Genomic DNA, 25,986 nt, shown 5'->3' with positions numbered 1-25,986 from the left:
ATAGTTGGGAATAAACACTCAGTCTAGTAACTAAGCAAAGGTTCTCCGCTTCCAAGAAAAGGTGCAGAAACATCTCTGACAAGAGAGACTGCTCCTTCCTTCACTATTCAAAGAGGCTCATCCGGCCAGTGCGGTCCCTCTAGTCCCCGTCTGCCCTTTATCTCTGTTCTGATCCCTCAAAACACTCCAAACTCAGATGCCTGGCTTCATCTCAGACCTTTCCAAAGGGAGTAGCCGAGAGTTGGGAGAGGAAAAAAAATAAATAAAATGAATGAGTGGACGGCGCAGGCGCAGTGCGCTCAGGTGCCCTGGCCTGCAGCCCCGCCGCCCCGCCCACCCCGCCCCGGCGCGCACCTCCCGAGGGGACGGGCGGGGAGGACACCGCTGCGGCGCGCGGTGACCCGAGTCACATTCCCCCGGGGCGGCGACGGCAGGGCGCCCACTGGCCGGAGCAGGTAACCCGCCGGGGCGCCGGGAGCGCGGAGTGGAGCGGGCGCCCCAGAGCCTCGCGGAGACGCCGGGCCCCGGCGGGGAGGGAGCCGGGGCTCAGGTGCGCTGTCCGGGCGCTTCCCGGGCGCGCGGGGCGCGGGGTCCAGCCGCCGCTGCCCTGGCCTCCGGGGTCTGGCTCGCGGGTTTGGGGGGTTGGGGGGCGGGGGTGAGAGCGTCCCGGGCCCGGGGCCCAGCGAGCAGACCCCTCGCCCGGTGTCCCGTGGGCTGAGTTTTCTTTTTCGTCTGCTCTGCACGTTTTCTTTTTCGTCTCCAACTTTTTTTTTCTTTCAATGTCGCCTTCTTTGGGGCCCTGGGTGACTGTTCCCGAGTCTCCTCAGCGTCGCTTGCTCCCCGGAGGCCGGGGTTGGGGGGGGGGGGGGAGCTTAGGGTCCCGGACAGCCGGGATCACGTGGCCGGGAGGGCACTGGCGCCCCTGCGAGCTGGGTGGGCTGTGGGGATCCCCGGCCAGAGGGAGGGAGACCCCTGCCCGGCCCTTCCTGAAGCCGCGAAGGGGTGTTAAAATGCCGCTTTCCTATGGTTTTTGTAGAACACGAGTTATCTGTCCAGCTAGGTTTTAGATTTGTCATCTATTTCTTCCACCTTTTTTTCCCCCTTTGCTAACACTATGGGTGGATTGTGGGGTGTGTTGCACACAGAAGTCAGGTATAGGTAAGATAGATGCCAAGTCAAAAAAGTTTAGAATATTTAAAATACAGCATGAGAAAGGATTGCTTTTGTATTTAAAATATTACACTGATTCTATCTCCAGGTGGGCGGTTAATAGAGTTGGGGGCCGGGGGGGGGGGGGGGCTTGAAAATATTGAGAGTTAATAACAACACCCCTATTTACCAATTTACTATTTTGTGATGTAACGTTATCGTGGTTAAAAAATGTACTTTTTAGGCGGAAATGTTGATTTTACTTGCTTTTGAGAGCTGGATTTCGAAATTTGCTTTTAAAATTATCTTTTGTATTTTGTAGTTTTTGCTAATGACAATGAGTTACCTTTGTAACTGAAGAAAAGACATCATAAAAACTTTGCTCCTTTTTAACCCTTTACGAAAAAATATTTTAAGTGTCTTGTATTTTTTTTTTTGGCTCCTCTTGAGTTATAATAAATAATTCATTTCATGAATTTAATTTACAAATAAAACTAACACATTGATAGACTAATTCAGGTTGAGAGAAAATGAGTTTGAGGTTCTCACAAGACATCTGGCATTGCTGTCCAGCGGGCATCCTATCCTCTGTAATAAAGAGCTAATATGCTAATTAGACTGAACAGGCTGGATGACCCTGGGAGGACTCCCCAGGTCGAAGCCGGGGCTGTGAGGGCCGAGCCCCTTGCACGAATTATGTGCACCGGGCCTCTAGTTTTAATATATTGGTGTGGGGGTTTTCTGCAGTCAGGAGCAGAGTTGTAGATGTTGGAAGCATCTGGATTGTGGATGTTAATTCTGTGAGAGCGGAAGAAACCATTCAAGTAAGCAGAGTAAGAAGAGAGGGAGATCGAGGATGGGACGTACGGATATTTAAGTGACAGGTAGGCACAGTGAAGGAAAGGAGGAGCCATCAGGGAAGGGGCGAAACTAGAGACAGGGGCGTCATAGAAACCGGGAGAGGGAAGAGGCTTCATGAGAGGAATCTCAGAGTCAAATGAGTCAGAAGAATCAGGAAGATAGGAGCTGATAAAGTGCCCATTGGCTTTGCTGAGAAGGAGGGGGTCATCGATCTCAGCAAACATAGTTTAAGTGAAATGATTTGGATGGAAGCCAAATTTGAATGAATTTGAGGAGTAAATAGAAGATGAAGAAATAAAGATAGAGGGTATTGAGTCCTTACTTTGAGAAACAAAGATTAGAAGTGACAGAGTGGGAGAAGGCAGTTTATAGTCAGATTGGAAAGAATAGAAGGAAAATACCTTTATGTTAAAGTGTATCTCACAGCCTTGTTCCTCTCTCATGGCCAAGTAGCAAAAGCTGAGAACAAGTAGCTGAGCACATTGATAGAACTACAGTGTTTATAAGAACCTGTTTTATTTCAAATGCTGAGCACTATGTTGGTGGTATTTTGGTCTGTTGGGTTCAAGTGCTGTTATCAGTGTTCACGTCATATTGTAGCCAACTATTGGGTAGTATTTCACCTGAGTACATGGATACTCCCAACTTACTTTTTAAAAAATATTACTGATTTCATAGAGGAAGGGAGAGGGGAGAGAGGGATAGAAACATCAATGATGAGAGAGAATCATTGATCAGCTGCCTCCTGCACGCCCCCTACTGGGGATGGAGCCCACAACTCGGACATGTGCCCTGACCAGGAATCTAACTGTAACCTTTCGGTTCACAGATCAACACTCAACCACTGAGCCATGCCAGCCGGGCTGCCCAACTTACTTTTAACTCATGCGACTCTTTCATGTATATCTCAGTGACTCTTCTAAAATTCTTATGGAGAAATCATGGTTTTACTAAATCAGAATCCATGAGGTATACATCAGTTAGGGCCTTCGCTTCAATAATTATTATGCATTCAAGAGAAAATGCTCTTTGATTAAAATTTCTTTGTAATGACTTAAATCTTCATTGAACGTTTAATGTTTTTGTTATTCAGACAAGTAGTTTTCTATGTATCTTACTTAGGAATATGCAAAAAATGGTTAAAATGGAAAAGGCCAATAATCAAGGGTCTACAACAGTAATCTCAACTTTCTGGCCCTTTAAATACAGTTCCTCATGTTGTGACCCAACCATAAAATTTTTTTCGTTGCTACTTCATAACTGTAATGTTGCTACTGTTATGAATCGTCATGTAAATATCTGATATGCAGGATGGTCTTAGGCGACCCCTGTGAAAGGGTCGTTCCACCGCCAAAGGGGTCGCGACCCACAGGTTGAGAACCGCTGGTCTACAAGGTTGTAGAGCAACTGGAACTCTCATACTCTGCTGGTAGTAGTGTGAATTGGTACAGTCATTTTACAGAACTTCCTGGTAGTATCTACTAAAGTGAAATATATGCATAAATTATGCCCAAAATATACCTGATAAATTCTACAAAATGCCAATTAGTGTAAAGTACAGAAAACAGATCAGTGGTTACTTGGGGAGAGGGACAAGGGAAAGTGAGGGGGAATGGGCTAAAAAGGGGCCTGAGGAAACATTGGGGGGTGGTGGATGTATTCATTTTCTTGATTGTGAAGATGCTTTCATCCATGTATACATAATGTCTGACTCATTTAATTGTCCATTTTAAATATGTGCAATTTACTGTAAGTCCATTGTACCTCAATAAAGCTATAAAGAAGAGTAAATAAAAAAAAGAGAGTGGAAGAAAACACATCATTTAAAAAGAAATATACAGTTGACCCATGAACAAAGTGGGGCTTAGCAGTGCCCACCTCTCATGCAGTTACAAATCCAGATATAAATTTGACCCCTCCAAAACTTAACTGTGAGTAGCCTACTGTTGCCTTATTGATAACATAAACAGTAAATTAACAAACACATGTATGTTATGTGTATTAGATACTGTATTCTTATACTAAAGTAAGCTAGAAAAAAATGTTATGAAGGAAATCACAGGGCAAATACATTACAGTGTTATTGAAAAAAGTCCATGTATAAGTGAACTCATGCCATTCAAAACTGGTGTTGTTCAAGGGTCAATTGTCTTTATTTCTTTTAAATATTGTAGTCATTTCAGAATGATGGAATTATTGATATTTTTATTTTCTTCATATAATCCTCTATATTTTTCATATTTTCTACCACAGCCATGTATCTACTTAATTTTTTTAAAAGATATTTTATTGATTTTTTTACAGAGAGGAAGGGAGAGGGATAGAGAGTTAGAAACATCGATCAGCTGCCTCCTGCACACTCCCTACTGGGTATGTGCTGCAACCAAGGTACATGCCCTTGACCAGAATTGAACCTGGGACCCTTGAGTCCGCAGGCCGATGCTCTGTCCACTGAGCCAAACCAGTTATGGCTCTGCTTAATTTTTAAATGAGAAATTTCACCCACAGGTTTAGAGAATACAAATAAAATAAAATTCCCTGTACCATATTATACTTTAGAAATAATACATAGTCAATATTTTTGAAGAACTGATTGTATCTTTATCCCTGACTAGGGGCCCGGTGCACGAAATTCGTGCACTGGGTGTGTGTGGGGGGGGAGTGTTCCTCAGCCCAGCCTGCCCCTTCTCACATACTGGGAGCCCTCAGGCGTTGACCCCCATCACCCTCCAATCGCAGGATCGGCCCCTTGCCCAGGGACGTCAGGCCTGGCCAGGGGACCCTCATTTCCCCCCATCACTGGTTCTGCCCCCAGCCCAGGCCTGATGCCTCTGGCCCAGGCGTCAGGCCTGGGCAGGGGACCCCCAAACCCCTCCGATTACTGGCTCTGCCCCTTGCCCAAGCCTGATGCCTCGGCCAGAGGTGTAGACCCCCATCACCCTCCGATCGCCTGATCGGCCCCTTGCCCAGGCCTAACGCCTCTGGCCTAGGCGTCCGGCCTGGGCAGCGGGGGGCGCCGCGATGACGCGGGCTCCGCCCCTGCCCCTGCAGGACGCCTCTGGCTGAGGCGTCCGGTCCCAGCAACGGGGACCCACAGCTGCAGCGGCCCCGCGATCGTGGGCTCCGCTTTAGGCCCAGGCAAGGGACCCCTAGCTCCCGGGACTGCCAGCTTTGACCGTGCCCTGCTCCCATCGCTGGCTCCACCCCTACTTCCTGCTATCACTGGCCAGGGCGGCAAAGGCGTCTGATTCTCTGATCATGGCTGGGGGGCAGGGCAAAGGCGGCCCCAGGGCCGCCTTTGCCCTGCCCCCCAGCTCTTAGCTCCCCCCTGGGTTTCCGATCACTGTCAGTGGCAGGGGGCTTCTTCCTGATTTCCCTTTCGCCTCCCTGCATTGTGCCTACATATGCAAATTAACCACCATCTTTGTTGGCAGTTAACTGCCATCTTAGTTGGCAGTTAATTTGCATATAGCCCTGATTAGCCAATGAAAAGGGTAGTGTCGTACGCCAATTACCATGTTTCTCTTTTATTAGTGTAGATTTTCTCTCTCTTTCCACGCTCCCTGATGTATTATTTAGTTGTCTATTCTGTCACTTTTGAGGAGCACACATTTGTGAGATTCATCTATGTTGATGTGTTTGTTTACTTTTTATTGCTGTATGTCATTCATTGTATGACCCTACCACTGTTTTATCCGTCCTCCTGTTAATGGAGATTTGGGGTACTTTTCAGGGGTCTTTTTTAAATTTAATTTTTATTTTTTTGTCATTAAAAGCTGACTTGTTATTACCGTTCTAATTCATGTCTCTGTGTCCACCCACAAGAATTTCCCTAGCTTTTTGCCTAGGAGTGGAGCTGTGGCTCTTCAGTTTTGCTAGATAATACTGAATTGTTTTATGAAGTGGCTGTACCAGTTTACACTCCCACAGTGTGTTAAGTGTTTGCTCTGTTCCCTTTCTCAACCACATTGAGACAATGTACAGTTTGTACAGTATTTGTACTTACCTGATTTTTTCTTTTCTTTTCAACAATCTGGTGGGTGAGAAATGGTACCCCATTGGGAGTTTAATTTCTGTTTCCTTAATTACTAATGATGTTGATCCTTTTATAATTCCTCTTCTACGGGAAACCCATATAGGTCTTTTGCCTAGTTTGTGTTGTTTTTAAAAATCTTTAAAAAATTGATTTCTAGAAGTCTCTTTATATGTATATTCTTTATATACATACTAGAGGCCCGATGCATGAAATTCGTGCAAGAATAGGCCTTCCTTCCCCTGGCTGCCAGCACCAGCTTCCCTCTGGCATCTGGGACCTGGGCTTCCCTCGCAGCCCAGGCTTTGTCCTGTCTAATTAGCATATTATGCTTTTATTATTATAGATTCTGGGTACTAATCCCTTGTCATTATACATGTGGCAAATATCTTTTTCCCAGTAAGTAACCTGTCTTCCTACTTTCTTTATAGTGGTTTTTGATGGACATATTCAATAGTTTAATGCAGTTGAATATGTCATCTTTCTCCTTATGATTAGTGCTTTTGGCATCTTGTTTAACACATCTTTTCTTTCTCTGAGGTCATAAAGATATAGTCTGATATTTTCTTCTAAAAGCTTTAAAATGTTGCTGTTCATATTTATGTCCTTAATCGTGTGCACATGATTTTTGTATGATGTGAAGTGGGGGAATCTAGTTTACTTATTTTTTATTTTTTGCCATATGGCTAATCTTTTGACCAGTATTTTTTAATTGAATATTCTGCTTTTCCTTTTATTGATCTGTGCCCTATGTCAAGTTTCCATATGTGTGTATGTTTCGGCTGTTTTTTTCCCTTTAGGTTTCTTTGTGTATCTTTGCTGCAATCTTATTTACTTTAGTTTTATAAAGAGCCTCAATACCTAGGAGAACAAATCACCCACCCATGCTTCTTTTAAAACTTTTTATTGTAGTATGATGTGTTATTTAAGCCTTAACTATCTCTACAGTAATCCCCCAACCTCACAAGTAATACTGAAGTTAGACTATCAGACTGTCTTTAGTTTTTGCAAATCCTGTCCTAACTCATTAGAATTAGCTTTTAACTTGAAAAGCAAATACAGGATTTTCACTTTGGGGGACATATTTAAGATATTTGCAAAAAACATTCTTACTAGAAATAGCCAAGAATGCTGTATTTTTTTAAAAAAGTAAATGGTAGTTAGGAATTGATATGTCAAAATCTAAGAGAAAGCTGAAACTCTGAGAGACTAAAGAGGGTGTTTGCTGAACTCCGGGGGGGGGGGGGGGGGGGGGCAGGGGAGGGGCGAGAGGGCGGGACAACTTGATTGGCTTTGAGTAAGAACTTGGTGGATTTGCAGGATGGGAGGCATACTTAGAAGTCAGCACAGGGCTCAATCAAGGTTCGCTAACCAGAGACTGTCTGCCCATAATTCTGGGATCCCAAATGTCAGTGCTATCATGTAAAGTATGAAAACTCACCTCCTTGAAGGATCTGCAGTGAAAGTTGCCTTGATGCCAAGTAAATCAGAGGGGTAAGAAGCCTGTCCTTAGGAAATGCAACCACCAGACCATGGGAGAAATTTCCATCCCAGTGGTGGTCATAAAAAATGTCAAAACGTGAATTTTTAAAATTCATGTTTTTGGGAGATAAAATGTCCATAGCATAAAATTCAGGCCAGAAAAGTGTACAATTTAGTGGGTTTTCTACCCACAAAGTTGTGCAACCATCATCACTATCTAATTGCAAAACATTTTCATCACTGTGGTAAGAAACCATGTACCCATTAGCAGTCACTCATTGCTTCCCTTCCGCTAAGCCCCAGGCAGTCACTAATCTACATTCTGTCTCTGGATTTGCTTATTCTGGGCATCTCATATGAATGAAATCATACAATATGTGGTCTTTGTTTCTTGCTTTGTTCACTTAGTGCAATGTTTTTGAGGTTTATTCATGTTGTAGCATGAATCTGTACTGTATTCCTTTTTATACCTGAATAATATTCCATTGTATAAATATACTACATTTTGTTTTTCTACTCATTAATAATGGACAGTTGAGTTGTATCTACTTTTTGGCTATTATGAGTAATGTGCTATGAACATTACTCATAATGTGTGGAAATAAATTTTTCAATCTCATAGGTATATTTAGGAGTGGAATTCCTGGGTCATATGGTAACTCTGTGTTTAAGTTTTAGAGGCACTACCAAACTCTTTTTCTTTTATTAATTACTTAAAATTTCCACTTAATTTTATTTCAAACCTTGAATTTCTTCCAATTCCTCAAAATTGCTTTTTTCCTTTTAATTGAATTTATTGGGGTTTGGGGTGACACTGGTTAACAAAAGTATACAGGTTTCAGGTGCACAATTCTACAGCACTTCATCTGTACACTGTATTGTGTGTTCAGCACTCCAGGTCAAGTCTCCATCCGTCACCAGCTACCAAATTGTTTTTCCAGAGCAGCTGCACCATTTTTCATTCCCACCAACAACGTATGAGGGTTCCAGTTTCCGCACACCCTTGCCAGCACTGTATCTGTCCTTTTTACTAGATCCATCCTAGTGTGTGTCAAGTGCTACCTCACTGTGTTTCTGGTTTGCATTTCCCTAATGACTAATAATGTTGAGACCTTCTCATGTGTTTATTGGCCATTTGTCCATCTTCTTTGAAGAAATGTCTATTCACATCCTTTGCCTATTTAAAAATTGGGTTATTGGTGAAAGCATGAAGTTAAAATCATCTGTAAGCAAATGCAAATATTCTCTGTAGGAGTATCCTGTCATCTTTGATTTAAAGTTTTGAAGTCAGTGAATAATTTATTGTCAAAGATAACCCAAGTACACAAGGAAATAAGACAACCTGAGCAAGAATCAGCAGAAACAATAGGCAATTAGAAGTAAACTTATAAAAGCCTTATGTATTGGAATTACCAGTCACAGATTATTAAAGCAACTACAATGGGCTATTTTACATATATAACAGACAAGTTTAAAAAATAGATGCAGGGAGCAGAAGGCTTAAAAGTGACAGAGATACAGAGCTGGTTAACAAAGAACAGTGTAATTGCTATTCATGAAAAATGCAGTAATAAAAAAAATCAAAATTCATTTATTGAGTTTAACCACTGATTAGGCAATTAGGCAAACCCCAAGAATCAGTGAACTAGAATATAGGTCAGAATAAATCATTCAGACTACAGCTCAAAAAGACAAATGGAAAAGAGAAAAATTAAGAGGCATGGAAATTAGAATGATCCGAATGAGAAATTATAGTGAGAAAGTCTAATAAATTGAGAATAGGCAAAGCAATATTTAAAAAGAGAATAAAGATTCCCAGATGGGTTATTCCCTGATTGCGGAGTAGTATTTCATTGTATAGATTTTATATAATGTGTTTACTCACCTGATGATGGAGATGGGATAGCTTTTTACTATATCAGATAGAGCTGCTATGAACAGCAGTGTACACGTCTTTATGTGGATATATGATTTCTTTTTCCCTGAGTATATTTACTCAAGGAATTGAATGTCTAGTTCATATGGTAGGTGTATGTTTAAGTTAAGAAACTGTCAAACCATTTTATATTGCCATGATTTGAATATGAGAGTTCTACTTGTTCTGCACACTTGCAAGCACTTGAATAGCTAGACTTTGCCATTTTATCGTTTTTAATAAGTGTATAGTACTATCTCATTGTAGTTTTAATTTGCATTTTCCTAATGACTAAGAGTGTTGAACATACTTTCATGTGCTATTTTGTGCTATTTTGTCCACTTGTATATTTCTTTGGAGAAGTGTCTATTCAAATTCTTTGCCTATTTTAAAATTGTGATGTTTTTCTTTTGTCATTGAGTTGTAATAGGCCTTTATATATTCTGGATATAAGCTCGTTCTTGGATTTATGATTTGCAAATATTTTCTCCCAGTCTCTGAGTTGCTTTTCACTTTCTTGATGGTGTCGTTTGAAGCACAAAGTTGTAAATTTTGATTACATTTAATATATCAAATTCTTTTTATTGCAGTGCTTTTGGGGTCATGTCTAAGAAATCAGTGCCTTATCCATGTTTACAAAGAACTAATTACTTCTGTGTTTTCTTCTAGGAGTTTCGTGATTTTAGCTCATATATATAGGCAATGAGTTTTGAGCTAATTTTTATGTGCAGTATGTGGTAGTCATCCAGTTTCTTTACTTTTTGTTGTTGTTGTTTGCAAGTGGATATCCGGTTGTCCCAGCACCATCTGCTGTAAAGACTATTCTTTTTAAAATTTCTTGGCACCTTGTTAAAGATTGATTGGCCATAAACATATGGGCTTATTTTTAGGCTCTCGTTTGTATTTCATTGATACATATGTCTTCCTTATGCCAATATCACAGCCTTAATTATTTTAGCTTTGTCGTAAGTTTTGAGAAGTATATTTTTCAACTTTGTTCTTGTTTTTCAAGATTGTTATGGCTGCTCTGTGTCTTTGGCATTTCCGTATGAATTTTAGGATCTCTTTCTAGAAAGAAGCTGGAAGGGATCATGTTAAATCTGTAGAAAATTCAGGGAGTGTTGCCGTCTTAATAATAATATATCTTCCAACCCATGAACATGGGATATCTTTTCATTTATTGAAAGCTTCGTTAATATCTTTCGATGGTATTTTATAGTTTTCAGTGTACAAGTTTTTCACTTCTCTTTTTAAGGTATTCCTAAATATTTTAGGGTTTGTTTTAGATGTTTTTATGAATGGAATAGATTTCTTAATTTGTTTTAGATTGTTCATTTTTAGTATATAGAAATACAGGCTGGGACAAAAATAGGTTTACAGTTCATATGGGCAATAACACAATAAATAATAATACAAGAATAAACTCTGTATTTCACATACTTACAACTGTAAGCCTACTTTTGCCTCACCCTGTACAATTAATTTTTGTATATCAACCTTATGCTTTGAACACTGCATGCAACTTGTTTATTGCATCTACTAGTTTTTAGTGGATTCCTTTGCTCTTTTTATTTGCAGGGTCAAATTTGTCTTTAAATAAAGAATTTTATTTCTTTATTTCCAGGATGTATGCCCTTTATAGCTTTCTAGCCTAATTGTGCTGGCTGGAATCTACAGGACAGCGTTGAACGGGAGTTGTTGAGCAGACATCCTTGTCTTTTGCCTGGGCTTAGAGGGAGAGCGTTCAGTCTTTCAGCAGCTACATAGATGCTCTGTATTTTGTTGAGAAGATTCTCTCCTATTCCTTGTTTGATCAGCTTTCTTTTAGCATGAAAGAGTATTGGAATTTTCAGATTTTTTTAAATCTATTGAGATGATCACGTAGTTGTTGTTGATTATTTTATTATGTAATGTATTACATGCATTGATATTCAGATGTTAAACCAGCCTTGCCATCCTAGGATAAATCTCACTTGGTTATGATGTATAATCCTACTTAAACGTTTCTGGGTTCAGTTTGCTAGTATTTTGTTGAGGATCTTTGTGTCTATATTCATGAGGGATATCCATCCTTTGACTATAAAATTATTTGTGTCTATACTTAAAGTACATTTCTTACAGCCAGCATATACTTGGGTCATGCTTTTTTATCCAGTCTTAACAATCTCTGCCTTTTAATTGGCATATTTAAAGCATTTATACTTAATGTGATTATTGACATAGTTAGGTTTAAATGTATCATTTTGCTATTTCCTATTCATCCCACCTGTTTTTGTGTCCCACCTGCTGTGTAATCTTGCTATTTGTTTACTGTTCATCTCAGTTCTTCTTTGCCCCTCCCTTTTTCTGCTTTCTGTTACATTAAGAATCTTTTCCTATAATTCCATCTGATCAACTTTTTAGCTTATTAGTTAAACCCCTGTTTTCTTATTTAGTGGTTGCTTTACGGTTTACAATGCATATCTTCAGCTTTGAAGACTGTTGTAGACACATTGCTGTGCACAGATGCTGGCTGAGGTCGCCCACCAGTGTGGCAGGCTTTGGAGAGGTTGTCAGGGAAATGCTAGGGGGCTGAACAGTATTCGCAATGTTAATGGAGAGTCAGAAATGGCGCCTGCCAGCAACAGACCAGTTAGGTGGAAAGAGAGTAAAGCAGTGGGGGGAATGTGGTGCCCAGCAGCACTCTGGACTCTGAAGAAAGATCCCTGCCCCTCCAGCACATGCCCTAAAGTTGGTCCATGTATCTATCACCTTCATATATGACACAGGTGCTTTTCAAACTGCTGCCTGCATGCCGGAACTCAGAAAGAGCACAACCTGGGTTTCCCACAGCCCTTTGGCTCTCCAGGAATAAGTCTTGCTGGTTTTCAAAGCCAGATGCTACAGAGCAGCGGTTCTCAACCTGTGGGTCGTGACCCCTTTGGGGGTCAAACGACCCTTCCACAGGGGTCGCCTAAGACCATCGGAAAACACATATATAATTACATATTGTTTTTGTGGTTAATCACTATGCTTTCATTATATTCAATTTATAACATGCCGGGGTCCAGCCCCAGCAGGTCCAGGGGTCCCCAAAGGTGTAGACGGAGTCGGCGAAGAAGGAAGGACACGGAGACAGCGTTCAGTTGATCAGCAGCCTAGCCAGGATCTCTAGCCCGGATCTCCAGCCAAGTTCTGGTCTGGATCTCCAGAGAGGTTCTGCTTTGGATCTCCAGCGAGGTTCTGTAGCCATGTTCCCTCGCTAGGTTCTCCAGCCAGGTTCTGTCCAGGCTCTCCAGTCAGGTTCAGTGTCCAGGTTCCAGTCAGGTTCTCCTGCCAATCTCTGCAGTCAGGTTCAGTCCAGGATCCCTTGCCATGTTCTCCCGCTAGGCTCTGTCTCTAGGCTCCGATGCCAGTCCCTGTCCAGGATCCTTCGGCATGCTCTCGCCAGCGAAGTTCTTCTGTCTCTAGAGAACGTTCTGTGTAGGTTCTGTGCCTAGGCTCTGTCTCTCTTGGTCCTGTCTTCCAAGCCCTGTGTCCTTAGTTCTGTGTTCTGAGTTCTGAGTGTTTCTGTCTTGTTACAACTGTATTTATACCAGTTGATTCAATCCTATCAATCTCTATTACAAAGGTTAGGGCGTTTCTTATCTCCATTCCAGGGAGAAAAGATTATGTAGTTTAAGCATGATTGTTCGTAGTTAAAGGGATTAATTACCCGCCTGGCACTTAGTTGAGGGGTTTTATTCCCTCCCTAACTTCAGGGGAAAATCCCTACCTGGGGATTCAACCTTTCTCTGAGAGGTGACCTTGGTTAAAACACAGCGCCAAGAAGGTGAGCAAACATATTAAGAACCGTATGCCATATATGCCAGGTCCCTTGAAACAGCAAGGATGGACCGGCTCCCGGCAATAACACTGAAAATACATCCTGCATATCAGATATTTACATGACAATTCATAACAGTAGCAAATCACAGTTATGAAGTAGCAACAAAAATAATTTTATGGTTGGGGGTCACCACAACATGAGGAACTGTATTAAAGGGTCGCGGGACTAGGAAGGTTGAGAACCACTGCTCTAGAGGCTCCTCCTCCTGCTGCAGATCCCCCAGGCTGAGGCTTGGACCCCTCACTCTTGGTGGGGGACCTCTGTAGTTGCGATATCCCTCCCACTTGTGAGCCACCACACAGGGAATGGGGGTTAGGGTGGGTCCTGCCTAGGCTGAGTCTGCCCCTCTTACCCGTCTCAGTGTGGCCTTTTCTTTACATCCGTAGTTGTGGGAAACCTTTTCTGCTAGACCTCAGGTCGCTGCTCTCCGAGATGGCTGTTCTGTGTGTAGTTGTAGTTTTGGTGTCAATGAGAGAAGGTGAACTCAGGATCTTCCTAGTTTGCCATCTCGAACCCAAAAGCCAGGGGCAGTCTTGTTCTTGAATGCCAGGTTAGCTTGACCATGAAATGTGTCTTGTGATTGGTGCACTGTTCCTACAACAAATATATCTCCTTATACAGTCTTACATTTCTGGTAAACTTAACAGACCCCCCCCTTTATTTTCAACATCTCTTATTTGTGACTTAGATAGCATTGCATGTATGTGTTACAGTGTTTAAGGTATATTTTTCTGCTAGTGTAATTCTAAGCACTAAGCTAACTCATAAAGTATGAAATTATTTGTTTATTCGCCCCCATTATAAGGTCTTCGGGTTACCAAAAGAATTGATTTGGCGCAAGTGAATTTTTTTCACACTTTTTTATGAGGGCCATTTTATGTTTCAAATTTTTCTTGGACATCAATTTAGATATATGAGGCTAAAGAGAAAATGGAGAGTGGGGATTTTTTTTTTCACATTTAACATTGAGGTTGTTAAATTCCATTTTTATTAACTTATAAGGAGCCCAGGTTATAAAAATTACAAATAGGAACAAAAAAATCTACCTTCCTCTGAATATTTGAACATCTTAGAAAGACAGATAATTTGATTTATTTGGTGATACCTAATGACATTAAGCATGATTATTTTAACTTGTTTTCTTTTCTACCAACAGATTAATATTAAAGTTGGAAGCGTTCATCTTTTGCTGGATATTGGAAATTGAATGTAATGGCAACAGAATTTATAAAGAGTTGCTGTAGGGGATGTTTCTATGGTGAAACAGAAAAGCACAATGGTGAGTTTCGTTTTATGACTTCAACAAACATTTATTTAATGTCCCCTTACTTGTGGCATTTTGTAATAGAAAAATAAATGAGACATATTTCCTAACTGCATGAGGGAGGCAGAAACATAAATATAAGGCATGCTAGGTAAGTATTAAAATAGCCGGGGCACAGTGGGGAGAGATGAATTCAACCCAGGAGGCACCCTGAGACAATCCCACAAAGAAGGTGGCATTTGTTGTGGAAATATGAGGAGGATGTTAGCAAACTGAGTGGGAAGAAGGAAGTAAGGGAAGAGGAGGATTGGACATGAGTATTACAGGTGGATTAACTCTGGGTGTCCCGTACCTCCCCATCCTAACTCCCTCATTTTAGGAATTATATATCAGTCTATCGAACAAAGTAGGTCAGAGAAGCTAGCACAAGGAGAGTTGCTGTCATGTTAGGGTCAGTGTATATTTTATTTTGTGATTTGGTGAAGATTTTTATAGACTTAGAGACCTAAAAGTAGGCTTTTCAGAATTGCTTTATGTATTTAAGACTGATGTAACCATTAGTATTGACAAGAAGAATTGCTTTGTTGAGAGTAGTTTTAAATGACTAGATTTCACTTGAAAGTATTGTGCAATTAACTTCAAAATAAACTTGTTTTTCCTTGTATGAACTCTTGTGGGAATGAGTCTTTAAAGCCTCCTTTCACCATTATGCTGTTATTATACTTTGGCAGTAGTGTATTAATTGCTCGAGTATTGGCTGGACGGAATTAATGTAGAGGCCAGAAGTGCTTGATAGGACCCAAGAGTAGTTTATGGATCAGCCGTTTCTTCTGAAATGATTGGATAAATACCAAAGCATGCTAGGTTTAGATTTTTATATATAAATCTGAGTACGTATTTGTGATTTTTTTCTTTTCTTTCCCCTTCTCTTCCATGCAGTTTCTGTGGAAGCTAAAACAGCAGTCTCAAGTAGTCAGAAGACTGCCGTCTGTGTCCCTCCATTGACTTCCGTTTGTGTAAAGCCTCAGGTTGGCTGTACTGAGGATTACTTACTCTCCAAGTTACCATCTGATGGCCAACAAGTACCATTTGTGGTGCCCAAGTTTACGTTATCTTATATTCAGCCCAGGACGCAAGGAACTCCTTCACATCTAGAAGAACTTGAAGGTAAACAAGAAAAATGCCGGGGTTTAAAAATCAGCATGTAGCCTTTCAATGCTGTTATCGCTCTATTTAACATAAAGGTATATCTTTTATACACAAATTTTACATTTCGCTTCTGGTGTTTTGCTCTTTCTGTAGAGGAACTTAATGTATAGTATTTTTGAAAGCTCTCATTATGAAATCTGACCATAATACAACACATTTGTATCTAGATTTGGCCTTTTTTAAAGGAATAATCTCTCTATATAAAAGGCTGAGTGACCAACTGTACGTACGTCTGACCGTCCGACCAACCGACTCGCACATGCGCTATACATATAAAGCTCTCGCTGGCACCAATTGCGTGTGACCGACCGCCTGGTACATATGATGCGCACCGGCAATTTAAAAATAAACGTTGACTCGCACATGGGTGATACATATTAAAATATTTTGTATTTTAACTTTATAATACTATATTATATATACTATTTTGACATGTAATTTTTTGCAGTAATGTAATTTCCGCACGAATCTTCCTTCTAATTAATTTCCTTTCAATGTTCACAAATCTGTGCACCGGGCCACTATTATAATTATAATCAGTTATCCTTCATACGTGAGGAAAGAAAAAAATAGAGGAATTACTCTGGATTTGATCAGTAAATAGAGGAAACATTCTGTCTACTGTTTTCTAAAGTCTGGTGTAAAGAGAAATAAAGAAGCAATGAAGTAGTCTTTCTTCCTTCCCATCTTTCTTCACCACTATGCTCCCCAGTCTGTAAGTACACTTGCCAGTCTAAATAGCTGCTTGAATGAGGTAGGTTCATTGGCTTGAATTTGGCTGATATTGTAGAGGTCAATGGACTAATGAAGAGGAAACAACATGTAACTCTTGTATTTTAAAAATAATTTGTTCTAGTGGATTGAAACAGTTACAATGATTATTTTTTCTCAAAATTTTATTATGAAAAGTTTCAAACATACAGAAAGAATTTGAAAGAAAAATTGAAAGAATTTAGTGGTAAATACCTCTACATATCTGTCATTTAGATTTTTAAATTTTTAGTATACTTCCTATCACATATATTCATCTATTCATTTCTCTGTGCGTTATTAATACTTTCTTGTGGAGGAGGATGCATGTAGGAGTAAATTATGGACATTAGCAGACTTTCCTATAAACATTGAAGCATTTATATAATTTACTGGAGTTCAGCATCTGTTTAGTCGTCTTCTTTCAACATAAACTTTACATGCAGTGAGCTGCCCAAGTTTTAAGTGTGTAATTTTTGAGTTTGACAAATGCATGCATATACTAGTGTAATAAAAACTATCAAGACCTAGAATATTTCTTCAAATATTTTTTTCTGTCCCTTTTTCTCTTCTTCTGGGTTTCCAATTACACATATGTAGGACTCTCTGATATTGTTTTATGTGTTTCTGAGACTGCTTCCCCCCCCCCCATCTTTTTTTTCTTTTTCTGGTCTTAAGATTGGATAATATTGATCTATCTTCAAGTTATTTGTCTCTTTCCTTTGTTATCGCCATTCAGTTGTTAAGCCTATCCACTGAATTTTCTGTTTTAGACATATACTTTTCATTATTTTGAGCCATTTTCCTTTATATTTTTGAACTTCACCATTTTTGTCCAAAAATTCTGACATTGAGTTCACCTAGGTTTGAATTCGGTGTATTGTCTTTTTCCTTGAGAATGGGTCATATTCTCCCGTTTCTTTGTGTTTGGTAACTTTGGGTTGTATTCCGGATGTTAGATATTATATTTGAAGGATTCAAATCTGTTATATTACTCAGAGGGTTATTTTTTTCCCTTTCTTTTCTTTTTTTTCAGCAGGCAATTAACTTGGTTGGATTCTGCAACTTGGTAGTGGCAGCTCTTACCTCAGCTTAGCTTTATTATCCTTGGCTGGAGTCCGTCCCACCCATGTGTGGTTCAGGGATCAGCCAGGTATTTGAGCAGACTCTATTCACATAATCTGGGGTTTTCTCCTTTCCAAGATTCCCACTTACTTTCTAGCTGCTGCAATTGCTCTGCACGTTGCCTTCTGGTTCTTCAGGCCAGAAAGACTGAATTTTCTATTGGGGTTTTACCGGCCCTGCTCAGTGCCAACTTTGGCCTGCCCTTCGGCTAAAAGTTATTAAAAACAGGTAACTAATTTTGTACTGTTCTCTTTTTTCCCAACAGTCAAATTCTGTCCAGAGTCTGCATTGCTTTTATTTATGCCTTTGGGTTTTGGTGTAGAGTTTACTGTTATCTATAAGCGAATAAGGTCTAGTAGGAGTGATTTTTTTTTTTGTTTTAAGAAACAAGGAAAGATGAACCTTATGTCTTATTTTTCATATATCTCTAAAAAAATAGTTTTTAAAAGCTCTGGCTCACAGGATACCATGATTAATTGACTTTTCTCTTTCTCTCGTACCTGTTTAACAACATTGGGATTAAGCCATGTAAACAGTCTTGCAATTTATTTTATTCACATCATCTGTTATGAACATGTTTTCATATTCATTACTTTTTAATGGCTTTATAGTATTAAATTACATGGATGTACCACAATTTATAAATTATCTATTCTTAGACATTTAAAGTATTTTATGGGGGGGTGCGGTTTCGTAATCAGAAAATAAGTAAGAAATACCTACCTGGCAATATCTGGTCGTTTTTCTTTTACTTCTTTTTCATTGTATCGTTAATAAATATTACTTTTTTAGCTGACTGAGTCAGAAATTGGCTTATACTTAAATTATAGGCTCACGGAGGATGTGGTGAAGCCATCTGATTTTTAGCATATTGGAGAGAGAATTACTTTATGTAACTAAAGTCGGGAAAGTCTTCTTGGTACCTAATTATAGAAGTAAAATATGTGTAAGCTGTATGTGCAAATGCATTGTGAGTGATGGGCGGATATGGAGATTTTGAGAAGATAGAGCAGACCAGTATCAATTGTGACTTAAATTATGTTTCAAATATTTGAAATTTGTTTTGTCGCATTACTTGCGAATGAGTCTGATCACAGCTGTAGACTCCTGCTTTGATAGCAGACAGATCTATCATTAAAGTTTTACTGTGCTGGCTTTATCACCTACCTACCTACCCATCCAGAGGGTACATTTTGAATTAATATTGAAATTTCAAATAGGGCTTTTGAGATGTGTTGGCAACTATGCAACTTTACAACAGTGTGGTTCTGTAAATTGAGAGAAATTCCTCTTGAACTTAAAAACTGCTATCACTGTGTACTGTTTGAGGGGAAAATTGGAATTCTGTAGTGGCTTACTTATAAAGGAAAAATGAAATCAGAATATTCCTTTTTAGGTATAGCCTATAAAGGCAGTGAGTCATACTCTTGACAGTGCTATTCTTGTTACCATAGACGTTTGTAGTTGTTTATGTGTTGAATGAGTCAAGTGTTAGCTCATAGGGGTGCCCACTCTTTAGGCTCTCTGGCATCATAGCTCCCTCGTGGCACCCCTCTGACCATGGGCTGTGCTTGGATTGTATACATAGTTTTTTTGAAACAGGATGAAGATAGAATCTCACCTCATAACCTCATATTTTATTTTTCTTTTCTGAACTCAATGTGAAGCTACCTGCTTTATTGTTTAGCTTACTTCAGAAAATGCTACTTTATACTGTGGGTTCTGTTTTAAATGGAACAAAAAGAATGAAAACATGGTGATGATTTAAACATTTAAAAAACTTTATGTGTATATATTATTTCCAATGTGATTATAAGCTTTGAAGAAAATCTGATCTAAATACAAAACACATGTAGAAAAAAGGAACAAAGAAATCTATCGCGCAGTGATTTATTACAAAGCGAATCATGTGTATAGTCACCACTCAAGTAAAGAGAGTAAAGCCAGCAACCCCAAAGCTTCCATCTTTCCCTTTTCAGTCACTTCAGAGTAATCAGTATCGCTTTTTTGCTTTTCTTACTTTTTACCACCTAAGTACATATTCCTAAATGTTATGGCTTCGTTTTTTTATTGTTTTCTGACCTTTATGTAAATGAAATAACATATTCAGTGTATATTCTTTTGTTTGTGGGTTCTTTCAGTCAGCATTATATTTGTGAAATTTACTCAGATTGTTGCTAGTAAGCTTCAGTTTGTTTTTATATCTGTACAGCGAGTGTATTTATCTATTGTTGTCTAATGGTGAGATACAGAAGTGTTTCTGTATAGCATTCTATAAGGCAACGGTCGCCAACCTTTTGGACCTCCCAGGCCACCAGTGGTCCACAGATCACCGATTGGCGACCATTGCATAAGATATTTTTATGTATCAAGTATATACTGCAGTTCATCTATTTTTACTGTTGATGGGCATTTGAGTTTTTTTCCAGTTTTCGACTATTGTGTATAATGATGCTTATGAACATTCTTGTACTTGTCTCTTGGTGCACATGCACAAGCATTTCAGTTGTGTATATGTCCCAGAATGGCATGTTGGGGTTGTAGGTTAGAAATATTTTTAGCTTTAGTAGAAGTTAGCAAACTTTTCCATAGTGATTATATCAATTTACATTTTCATCAGTAGAGTATGATCATTCACATTGCTCTGCTTTCTTGTCAACACTTGCTATTATCAGCTTTTTAATTTTAACCATTCTGGTGAGCATGTAGTGGTATCTTATTAGAGTTTTAATTTCCCTCATGATCAGTGAGATTGAGCACCAGATCATGTTTATTGGCTATTTGAATAGATTCTCTTCTGAAGCGTCTGCTTAAGTCTTAAGCTAATTTACATATAGGCTTGCTTATCTTTTTCTTACTGATTTGTGGGAGTTCCTCATAAATTCTAGATATAAGCACTTTGTTAGTTATATTTTTGCACATATTTTCTCCCCTCTGTGGGAGAAACTCTCTTTACTCTCTTAAATAGTCTTTGGAAATGGAAGATTTGGAAAATTTCAAATTTAATATAGTTGAGTTTATTAAAAACTTGTAATGATTAAGGCTATGTTCCCTTTAAGAAGTGCTTCTCTGCCCTAAGGCTAGGAAGACTTTCTGATAATTGTACTTAACGTAGAGGTTTTATTGGTTTGCCTTTAACATTATTTTAGAGCCACAATCCACAAGGAATTAATTTTTGTGAATATATTTAGTTGGGATGAAGGTTGTTGTTTCCTCTATATCAATATTCAGTTGTCTTATCCCTTTTAGTGAAAAGTGCCAGTGCCACACTGATTATAAATCAAGTTTCCATAAAATGGGTGTCTCTTTTGGGGCCTTCTATTCCGTTCCATTGATCTTATCATTGGTGCCAGTATTCCTTTCTTAATACCCAGTAGAGCTAATCTTTCAATCTTGTTGTTTTTCAAGATTACCTTTTTTATTATTTTTGTTCCTTTATGTTTCAATATAAATATTTCCTATCCGTTTTGCTATTTGATTTCTAACTTTATTGCATTGGTGTTAGAGAACATACTCTTTATGATTTCAGTTCTTTATAATTTGTTGAGACTGGCTCTGTGTATCCCAGCCTATGGTCAGTTTCTTTTTTTTATTTAATAACGTTTTATTTTTCAAAATGTACAGTTTGTTCGTGCCTCTTCTCCAGCGGTTGGGGCATCCCACCCATGGTGTTTGCAGTGTAAATTACTTGAGCTCTGTGCTTTGAAGCCAGTTTAATAAGTCCCTGGCCAAGGAAGCTCTCTCTACCTTCAGTCTCTCGGCGACAACAGCTGGGCTTATAAGCTTCTCGTTGGGAACTTCCTTACAGTTTGTCATATGGTGCTTTGTCAGGCAAGACCAGGTTATTGAGCGTGTTCCAGACTGTGCCTTTGGACCACGACTTCTTTTGGGCTTGCCCCCAGATTTGTTCGCTGGGGGCAAAGGTCTTTCTCAGCTGACTTTCTGGCATCGTTCTTCTTGTCATTCTTGGGCCGTATAGCGAACTCGAAGAGCAGCTGCTACCACTGATGTCCTGATAAGATGTCAGACAAAGCCCTGACTGGTGGCCTCAGTGGTTAGAGCATCGGCCTGCACACTGAATAGTCAATTCCTGGTCAAGGGAGTGAACCTGGGTTGCAGAGTCAGTTCCCCGCCCCCATCAGGGTGGGTGGGGGAGGCAGTCAATTGATGTGTCTCTTTCACATTGATGTTTATCTCTCTCTCTCTCTCTCTCTCTCTCTCTCTCTCTCTATATATATATATATATATATATATATATATATATATATATATATATATATATATCTCCCCTCCGTTCCACTCTCTCTAAAAAACAATGGAAAAACAATGAGGATTAATAACAACAACAAAAAGATGCCAGACAGAAATGAGCTTGTGGTCCGTTTTTATAAATGTTGTGGTCTTCGTGAAAAGAGCACATTTCTAAAAAGAGATAATCTTTTTACTGAAAAGATGTGCTTTGTGTAAGTAGAAAAATAAAAGTAAACTCCAATCACAAAATACAGAATTGTCCACAACATTTTGTAATAGTGTGCTTAGGGGCAAAGAAAAATGTCAAAAATTTACCAGACTGTCTTGAGAGCAGGGTTCATGGCTGGTCCCTGGCAGAATACTCCACAAACTTAGAGCTCAGTAAAAGTGTGCTTATTTTTTAGATATCAAACACATGCGAGTTAATATTACTCAAAACAAATTTTTTTCCTTTTGCCTTGAATGCACCAGCTGTTGGCTAGTAACTCCCAAGAAAAGGACGTCATAAAACTTTTGAAACATTTGCTTTCAGGATCGGCCAGAGCATCTTTTGGGGATCGAAAGGCAGAACTTTCCGGCTCCTCCCACCCTGGATCCAGCTATGATGTGTACAACCCGTTCTATATGTATCAGCACATTTCCCCAGATCTGAGTCGGCGCTTTCCCCCTACTTCAGAAGTGACAAGACTGTATGGATCAGGTTTGAAATTTTGTGTGTGTTCTTTCCCCCTCCTTGTAGTTCTTTCTTTTTTCTCAGAGTTCAGCTTTTTATTGAATGTGTTACAAGAGAGGGTTAGTCAAAAAGACCAAAGCCCATCAGACTCCCAGATCCTTCTTTCTGTGCTCCCACTTTCTCCTCCTCAGCTGGGGCAGCCGTGCTGGCTCTCTGTGTTTCTCTTTTAGCAAAAAATGTCCAAGTCAGATTAAACCAGAGACCCTGGAAGAGATGATTCTTATTACGGAAAACAATTTACAAATAAGGGGAAAGCAGGCTTCAGAAGTGCCGGGATAAGCATCCTGATTCTTTGTGGCATTATATCTAATATACAAATGGAAAGACTAATAAGTTGTATGTGTTAGTGAGTTCTAAATTCCATTTTATTTGTCCTTTTTTGAAAAAAAAAAAGTTTTGTTTACAGATTATTTTGATATGTTACATATCATCTATCCGTTCATAAATGTTCCTTTTCTGCTCTATGTAATAAAAATGATATATTTAGAAACATGATAGGTTTACAAATATAAACAAAGAAAATAGGAAATGCCTAAGTGATATTTAGAACTTTCTTAGTTTCATATTTGAAACTGCATCAGTGATAGTCTATCTTGTACATATCTAATTCACAAATTTCTCACTGTTCTTCAGGTCACACATCTGTCTCAACATTGAATTCAGGCCCTAAAAATAAAGCAGAAATATTTATCTAAGTACTTATTTATTTCAGTACTGTGCTAGAATACACATTAGTATGCAGAGATCTATTCTTCCAGGATCTTACAGTCAGGAGGGAAACTAGCAATATAGGATCACCTAGGATTTGGTGTCGATTTTTTTTAAAGAAGTGCTCATTAAATAGTTGACTTGCATTTAGCGCAGAGGACTTACCTCTTTGATTATTCTCATGAGATGAAGAATTGAGGAATGTAGCGAAAATAACGAATTTTCCCTGCTTGATATTTGATGTGGATGTAAAAATGTATTGTTTGATTTTTATTGGTTTTTGTTTCAAACATGGTAAAATAATTGAAATTTTTTTTTAAATTTTGTTAGGTTTTATCTCGTAAGTAGATTTGCGCATAATATTCATGATATATTCCTAAAAAGATTTAATTCATTGTAATTAAATAGAATTTCTTCTTTTTTACTATAAGTAATTTACTTACGTCTTTTTGTAGTTTGTGATTTAAGGACCAACAAACTCCCTGGTTCCCCCGGGCTAAGCAAGTCTATGTTTGATCTTACAAGTTCATCTCAGAAGTTCATGCAGGTAAATTATTTATATAAATTTAATTATATCCAATAATTTATTTTCAAGCTAAAAATTCAAAAGGGTGTAAATTACATTAGGAACAACATGCTTTGCATCTTATGCAGATGTATCTATTCTTATACCTCTTATGATAAACACTTGATATTTCCCATGTGCATTATTTTAGCTTTCAAGTGAATAAAAAAGGCAGTAGTTTTTTTTTTTTTTATGAGTCTTATATCTCTCATTTGATATGCACTCAGATACTTGGAATTTAAAATGGTATATATTTTAAAGTGCTTATTGATTTTACTTTCTTTAATGAACAGAACTAGTTAATAAAAAGTAGTATTTCTATTGAGATGTAGAACTTTAATTATTCATTTATATTAAAATACTGTCCTATGTTTCAAATAGAACTGACAAATTTTTGACATTTAAAAAATGTTTCTTTTTTAAATACAAGTGAACTGTGATTATTATTTAAAACTTAGAAAGTAGACTTAAGCAAAGTAAAAAGACAAATCACCTATGTTCCTATAACTGAGTAAAAACACTGTGCAAATATTGTTTTTACATATTTGTGAACTTTTTTCACACGAACATATATACATATATTTTATTAAAATGAAGTGTATTCTAAATAATCTTTAATAATCCCAGTTGAATTAAATTTTTGCAAACTTAACTCTTTATAGCACCAGTTCTTTAGCATGCATTGGGAATTGTGTAGAGAGCTTGTTAAAATACAGAATGCCAGGCTTCACCCCCAGAGCTTTCGATTTAGTAGCTCTGCAGTGAGTTTGTATTTCTAATAGTTTCCCAGGTGATGCTGTACCTCTCGGTCCAGAGGGACCATGCTGGAATAACTGTTGCTTTACAGGTTGTTAAGTAGCAGGGCACTTGCAAATATATTCAGATTTTTATTAGTACCTTTAAATCTGAAACATAGCCATAATCTCTTCATCCTTATTACCAAACCAAACCAAACAGCAAAGGCTTTTCCATATATTATCTAGTAAGATATGTAAGATTTTCCTGATAGTGCACACAGAAATCTTTTCTATCTAAAAGTGGAAAATTCTGATTAGTAACTGTCAAAATGGTTAGCATGCATTTTGGTGGTAGGGTAGTTATTATTTCAGACGCCTTCAAGTTTGACATGCAGCTTCTGACTAAAGAATTCTATTTGTAGAGACATGATTCACTGTCCAGTGTGCCTAGCAGTTCTTCATCAAGGAAAAATTCTCAGGGGAGCAACAGAAGCTTGGGTAAGGAATAAAGTACCCTATTTTTATATTCTTAAGGGAATTATTTCTACCCAATAGTAATTTGAAAGTATATATGACACAGTAAGAGAAACTCTAGATAATCTATGTATATAAAAGCCTAAACGACTGTTAAGACCAAACAACTGGAACGACTGGTTGACCGGTCGCTATGACCCACACTGACCACCAGGGGGCAGATGCTCAATGCAGGAGCTGCCCCCTGGTGGTCAGTGCGCTCCTGCAGCGGGACCGTAGCTCAGCCAGAATCTGGGCTCATGGCTGGCGAGCGCAGCTGCGGCGTTGGGAGCCTCTCCTGCCTCCACGCTGCAGCAGGTGCAGCAGGGCCAGGATGAGAGGCCCCGGCTGGGGCTCCTTCCTGGCCGCCTGCCACTTTGGCACTGCTACATCCCCCGAGGATGGAGGCCAGGCTGAGGGACCCCATCCGTGCAAGAATCCATGCACCAGGCCTCCAGTTATATACAGGTAACACTATTGGCATTGTTACCTGTGTATGAATACGCACATCAGATGGACTCTGTTTTAGTGTTCAGACATGAATACATCTTTTTAAAAGTGGAGCAGTTAAATATCCATTGTTGGTTTGTTTTAAAGTATATTAGTAAGGAACTTGCTGAAGTATAGAGTATTAAGTCCATGTTAATATTATTTGGGGAAAGTTTTTGTTTTAACTTAAATTTCTCAGGTTATAATTGGGTTAAGTTTTTAAGCTATGCATTACTTTTTTGTGTGTTTGTTAATCCTCACCCAAGGGTATTTTTTCCTATGATTTTTAGAGAGAGTGGAAGGACAGGAGGAAAGGGAAGAGAGAGAGGGAGGG

General features: G+C 39.0%; 1 protein-coding gene across 3 annotated transcripts in view; it reads left to right on the top strand.

The window, feature by feature from the left end:
* The first annotated feature begins 367 nt into the window (after positions 1–367).
* TC2N (tandem C2 domains, nuclear) overlaps positions 368–25,986 on the top strand; it is a 39,571-nt gene continuing 13,952 nt past the window's right edge. Inside the window, exons 1-7 of one of the 3 annotated variants that reach the window (XM_059687742.1) lie at positions 368–455; positions 11,065–11,138; positions 14,465–14,587; positions 15,512–15,739; positions 22,440–22,607; positions 23,804–23,895; positions 25,073–25,148. In XM_059687742.1, the coding sequence (XP_059543725.1) occupies positions 14,521–14,587; positions 15,512–15,739; positions 22,440–22,607; positions 23,804–23,895; positions 25,073–25,148 (631 nt within the window). In that variant the 5' untranslated portion in view covers positions 368–455; positions 11,065–11,138; positions 14,465–14,520. Of the gene's footprint in view, positions 551–11,064; positions 11,139–14,464; positions 14,588–15,511; positions 15,740–22,439; positions 22,608–23,803; positions 23,896–25,072; positions 25,149–25,986 lie in introns of all 3 variants that reach the window. The other 2 variants (XM_059687750.1, XM_059687760.1) reach the window with 2 other exon arrangements.

Source organism: Myotis daubentonii, chromosome 1, assembly GCF_963259705.1.
Source record: "Myotis daubentonii chromosome 1, mMyoDau2.1, whole genome shotgun sequence".
Classification (NCBI taxonomy): Eukaryota; Metazoa; Chordata; class Mammalia; order Chiroptera; family Vespertilionidae; genus Myotis; species Myotis daubentonii.
Note: the sequence above shows the minus strand (reverse complement) of the source record. Positions and strands in the feature narration are given on the sequence as shown.